The 5,728-nt window shown below is 46.4% G+C and overlaps 1 protein-coding gene across 1 annotated transcript in view; it reads left to right on the top strand.

Moving 5' to 3' along the window:
* Positions 1 to 5,289, top strand: part of phb2b (prohibitin 2b) — a gene marked incomplete at its 3' end in the record, with an annotated part of 8,329 nt that extends 3,040 nt beyond the window's left edge. The window contains 3 exon segments of the mRNA XM_080860218.1: positions 228 to 331; positions 4,861 to 4,938; positions 5,209 to 5,289. Coding sequence (XP_080716344.1) covers positions 228 to 331; positions 4,861 to 4,938; positions 5,209 to 5,289 — 263 coding nt within the window.
* Between the last annotated feature and the right edge of the window lie 439 nt (positions 5,290 to 5,728).

Here is a 5,728-nt window from a genome sequence, read left to right as displayed (position 1 = left end):
TGAGAGAGATCACAAGGGATCCCTTTGGTGTGTGAATAAGTCTCTGATCATTGTATGTATCCTTTGGTTTGTCCTCACTGTCCAGCCACTTTTGTGTGTATGCTGAACGAATGAGTGTGTGACCTGTGCTAGTGTGTGTGTGTGTGTGTGTGTGTGTGACCTTTGCTAATGTGTGTGTGTGTCACCTGTGCTAATGTGTGTGTGTGTGTGTGTGTGCCCACCCACAGCCCAGCAGGAGGCGCAGAGGGCCCAGTTCTATGTGGAGAAGGCCTTGCAGGACCAGAGACAAAAGATCATCCAGGCAGAGGGAGAGGCAGAGGCTGCCAAGATGGTCAGAGACCACAACACTACACACACACACACACACACATACACACACACACACACATACATACACACACACACACACACACACACACATACCAACATGTGTGCATACATGCACGCACGCACCAATCACACACTCCAATGCGCTTGATAAATACATGTAACACACAAATGTGTGTTTGTGTGTGTGTGTGTGTGTGAGTGAGGGGCTGCATATCCATTTTCTGAGGTTAAATACCCATTTTGCTACTGGGTTCTCCCTAAAGTTGCGGAGTGTTGTTCACTTTTACACCACTGTCGTAAATACAAATTACGTTTTGAGACCCCCCTAATGAACAGTGTATTTGTTGATAAGCTGAAGGATATGGTGTGTGTGTGTGCGCCACAAATATGGCTCTGCATCATTATCATCGCCTTTTACCCCTACTGGGGCTTAGGCCGTCAACAAGGGTTCTCCAAGCATCCCGGTCCTGCGATAACTTCTCCAGCTGTCCCCACGTGTAGCCCATCCGCTTGGTGTCTGCCTCCACCTCTCTGCGCCAGGAACTTCTTGGTCGTCCTCTCTTCCTTTTTCCTTGGGGGTTCCACTTCAAAGATTGCCTTGTTACATTTGAGGCGGGTTTGCGGAGAGTATGTCCTATCCATTTCCAACGTCTTTTGATGATCTCTTCCTCAGCAGGTCGCTGGTTGGTTCTTTGCCACAGATCTTTGTTACTGATGGTGTCGGGCCAGTGGATACGGAGTATTTGTCTAAGGCAGTTATTGATGAAGGTTTGGATTTTGTTTATGGTGCGCACAGTGGTTCTCCATGTTTCGGCTCCGTACAGCAGAACTGACTTTACATTGGTGTTGAAGATCCGGATCTTTGTTGTGATGGCCAGGTCCCTTGAACTCCAGATGTTATTAAGTTGGATGAATGCTCCTCTGGCCTTGCCAGTCCTAAAGCGTACATCGGCATCAGTTCCGCCCTGTTTGTCAACAATGCTGCCTAGGTAGGTGAACTCTTCTACCTCCTCAAGTGTTTCACCTTCCAGATTGATGGGCGAAGTATCGGCAGCGTTCACCCTTAAAATCTTGCTCTTCCCCCTGTGGATGCTTAAACCGAGGCCAGCTGAGTTGGTTGCGATGGTGTTGGTCTTATCCTGCATCTGCTGTTGGGTATGGGAGAGAAGGGCCAGGTCATCTGCAAAGTCAAGGTCGTCTAGCTGTGTCCACATCATCCACTGTATGCCATTTCTCTTCTCTTCTGTGGATTGCTTCATTACCCAATCTATCGCCAGAAGGAAGAGAAATGGTGACATCAGGCATCCCTGCCTTACTCCTGTGTGTACTTGGAAGGCGTCCTTGAGTTGCCCTCTGTGGATCACCCTGCAGACCATCCCTCCGTAGGACTTTTGGATGATGTTGGTGAGCTTCTCTGGGACTCCATAATGTCTGAGCAGCTTCCAGAGTGTTTTTCTATCTAAGCTGTCAAAGGCCTTCTCATAATCAATAAAGTTCACATACAGAGGTGAGTTCCACTCCAGTGACTGCTCTAGGATGATGCGCAGGGTTGCAATCTGATCTATACATGATCTATCCTTGCGGAAGCCAGCCTGTTGGTCTCTGAGCTGGAGATCAACAGCATCTATCATCCTGTCCAATATGATTCTGTAGAAAATTTTACTTGGGATGGATAGCAGTGTAACACCTCTGTAGTTTGCACATTTACTTAAGTCACCTTTCTTCGGTATCTTGGTGAGGTGTCCCTCCTTCCATTCCGTTGGGATGTACTCCTCTTCCCAGATCTTCTTGAAGAGAGGTTGTAGGATCTCTTCCATGGTCTGCGAGTCAGCTTTCATTGCCTCTGCTGGGATACCATCGGGACCTGGGGTCTTGTTGTTCCTAAGCTTCTTTATGGCCCTGCGGATCTCTTCCTTTGTGGGTGCATTGCAGTTTATTGGTAGATCTTTGTCTGCTTGTTGGATGTCTGGTGGGTCCTTTGGGGTTGGTCTGTTGAGCAGCTCCTCAAAATATTCCTTCCATCTTCTTTTCTGTCCTTCCTCTCCAGGGATAGGCTTCCCCTCCTTATCTTTTACAGGTCTTTCTGATTTACTAAACTTTCCTGCAAGCTTTTTGGTGGTGGCATACAGGTCTCTCCAGTTTCTGTGCTTGACTGCCTCTTCTGCCTCTCTAGCTAGGGTGTCTATGTATTTTTTCTTGTCGGTTTTGATGCTTTTCTTTACTCTCTTGTTTGCATCCGAGTACTCTTTTTGTGCTCTTGCTTTTTCTGCCCTGGTGCGGCTGTTATTCATTGCTGCCTTCTTTCTTTTCCTCTCCTCAACCTTTGCCAGTGACTCTGTTGATATCCACTCTTTGTTGTGATATTTCCGTGGTCCAAGTGTTTCCTTACATGTTGTGATCACTGCTTCTTTCACCACCTTCCATGTTTCATCGATGTTTGTGTCTTTTTCGGTCAGTTCTTGTAATGCTTGAAACCTATTCCTCAGTGTGAGCTTGAATTCTTCTCTCTTCAATGGGTCCTGTAGAAGTGCTGTGTTGATTGTCTGTCTCTGATTCCTATCCCCGGTCCAGTTTCTCTTAAGCTTCAGTTTCATCTTTGCAATCAGCAAATGGTGGTCCGATGCGACATCCGCTCCTCTTCTGACACATACATCTTGGAGGGACCTTCGGAACTTCTTTGTGATGCACACATGGTCTATCTGATTCTCAGTGGAGAGGTCAGGTGAGATCCAAGTGGCTTTGTGTATCCGTTTGTGCGGAAAGACACTTCCTCCTATGACCACCTATGGTGGCACATAGGTCAGCAAATCTCTCTCCGTTTTCATTCATCTCTCCTATACCATGTTTTCCCATGATCTCCTCGTATCCCTTGTTATCACTTCCAATTTTTGCATTGAAGTCTCCCATGGCGATGTTGATGTCTCTTGCAGGATAATTCTGGATTATGGCTTGTAGTCTGTTGTAGAACTGCTCCTTGTCTTCCTCTTCACTGTCGTTGGTAGGGGCGTAGCATTGGATGATGTTGATGCTTATTCTCTCCTTATCGGTTTTGAAGGAAGCTGTTATTGTTCTAGGGCCATGTGCCTCCCATCCTGTGAGTGCCCTCTGTGCAGATTTGGACAGCATCAAAGCCACTCCCTGCGTATGGTGTGCAGAGACATCTTCATGGCCCGAGTACAACAGCAGCTCTCCTGTGGTGAGCCTCCTCTGTCCGGATCCGGTCCATCTTGCTTCACTGATTCCAAGAATGGCAAAGTTGTGCTTCCTCATTTCAGCAGCCACTTGTGCGGTCTTCCCAGCCTCGTACATTGTTCTAACGTTCCATGTTCCGAATGTGGTGATAGTCCTTGTTGATAGGATGGTCTTCGGCACGGCAGCTTCCAAGCGGCTTTCACCACCGCGCGTCATACCTCTTCCAGAAGGAGATCCATCTTCTCTCAAGGCCGAGGTGTCTTGTTTTTTCCTTGTTAACGTTTCTGTAACAGGATACTTTTTATGGGGTGGGGTTGTTGACCCCACGCCCAACCCCCAACCTGGAGGGCCAGGTGTTGCTTTTAGTCTGTCCCCTCCTCTTTGACCTGTCCGGCTTGGTAAAACCTGCCAGGGGTATAAAAACCCCGGCCGGCATAGCTCTCAGAATCATGGAAGCACACAAGCTGCCCCACCACAGCAAGGTAGCAACACTTGGAGCAGATGGCTCTGCATAGTTTTATTAATTTTGACATAAGAGATGAATGCTAACGTGACCAAAAGAATAACAATAAAAGAATGACTATTTTAGTAAGACTGAACTACCGCTCGTGTTTTCAGCCTATATAGACTACCTTGTTTTCTAAGTATTTGAATGTTGAGTATGTGCAATCAAATATGATGTTGTTGGTGACATCATAAAGGCACATATTGTGCATGATGTTCATTGGACAGTGTCATTTATTACAAGCTAGCCGAGTTGCACATGTCTTGTTAAAAGGCTTATTTGGCGTCAGACTGACAAAGACTGATCAAACTTTTTGGCACAAGATGAATTGGATGCTAGCCTGAGACGGCACTGAGCTCAATGACTCTGGGCATCTCAGTGAGACAGGGATGACCCCAATAGGGTTACAGCCTACGTCGCATTCTTTCAAAAATAACATTGGCAGGGATGTTTATGATGGAAAACTAGCCAGTCAACATCAAGCAAGCGCGACACAAGACATAGCAAGATAGCGTCTGTCTGCCTGTCAGTATTTGTGTGTCTGCGTATGCATGCTTCTGCATCTGTGTGTGTGCGTGCGGCTATGTCTGTCTCTGTGCGTGCGTGCGTGCGTGCGTGTGTGCGTATGCGTGTTTGTAAGCGTCTGTGTGCGAGTGTCTATGTATCTGTCTGTCTGTCTGTCTGATTGTTACACGCAGGGCTGGTGCGCTCCATCTCACTACAGTAGAATAGGTTGCCATGAGTACAGTATTCAACATCAGCCTTTCAGTGTTTTCTTCCTTTCAGATCAATCAGTTCAGTTCTTGTGTGTGTGTGTGTGTGTGTTTGTCCAGTTAGGAGCGGCGGTGACTAAGAATCCTGGCTACCTGAAACTGAGACGGATCCGAGCGGCTCAGAACATCGCCAAGACGGTATGAAACTAAACCACACCCACATGCACTCAAACACACTCAAACGCACTCAAACACACACAAACACACACACACACCTCGCAGCGTAGAGCTCATCATACACAGAAAACACTCCAAAGCTGTTTCCAGGGTTTAAACACACGACACACACTCCTTCATTTACTCTGTTGTGCCTGGTTCTGTGCCTGCTTCAGCTTTCCAAGCCTGATTTAGAACTTTTCATCCCAAGTGTGTGTTAAGATAAAGTGTGTGTGTGTTCTCATGTTCCAGGTGGCAGGCTCACAGAACAAAGTGTACCTGAACGCAGACAGTTTGGTGTTGAACCTTCAAGCTGACTCTTTTAACAAGTGAGTTCTTAGTTGCGTTCACTTTCGCATCTGTGTGTGTGTGTGTGTGTGTGTGTGTGTCCTGGTGTCTGTGTGTGTGTGTATTTGTGTATGTGTGTGAGGCCTGCTGTGTCTGTCCCTTATGATTTGCCCTGATCTAGAGGTGCGTATCTTCACTGATTCAATTTGATTACACTTTAAAGGGAAACGATTCAATTATAGAATAATTTGTTGCCCTTCATTTTTCTGTTCATAAATACAAGCACTCAGATTTGAAAGATTTTAAAATTGAGAAAAACACAGACTACACAGAAAGATTACGACTAATGGGCCCATGTCTAGTAAATGAAATACATTGTTCAAAAAGATGATTTAATTACCCTGCATCGATGCAGAATCTCTCACCTTAGCCTTGTGATGCCGCAGTATTTAGATCTAACCCTAACCTAGTTAGTTGTATGTGT

The sequence above is a fragment of the Sprattus sprattus genome (assembly GCF_963457725.1).
Source record: "Sprattus sprattus genome assembly, chromosome: 2".
Classification (NCBI taxonomy): Eukaryota; Metazoa; Chordata; class Actinopteri; order Clupeiformes; family Clupeidae; genus Sprattus; species Sprattus sprattus.
Note: the sequence above shows the minus strand (reverse complement) of the source record. Positions and strands in the feature narration are given on the sequence as shown.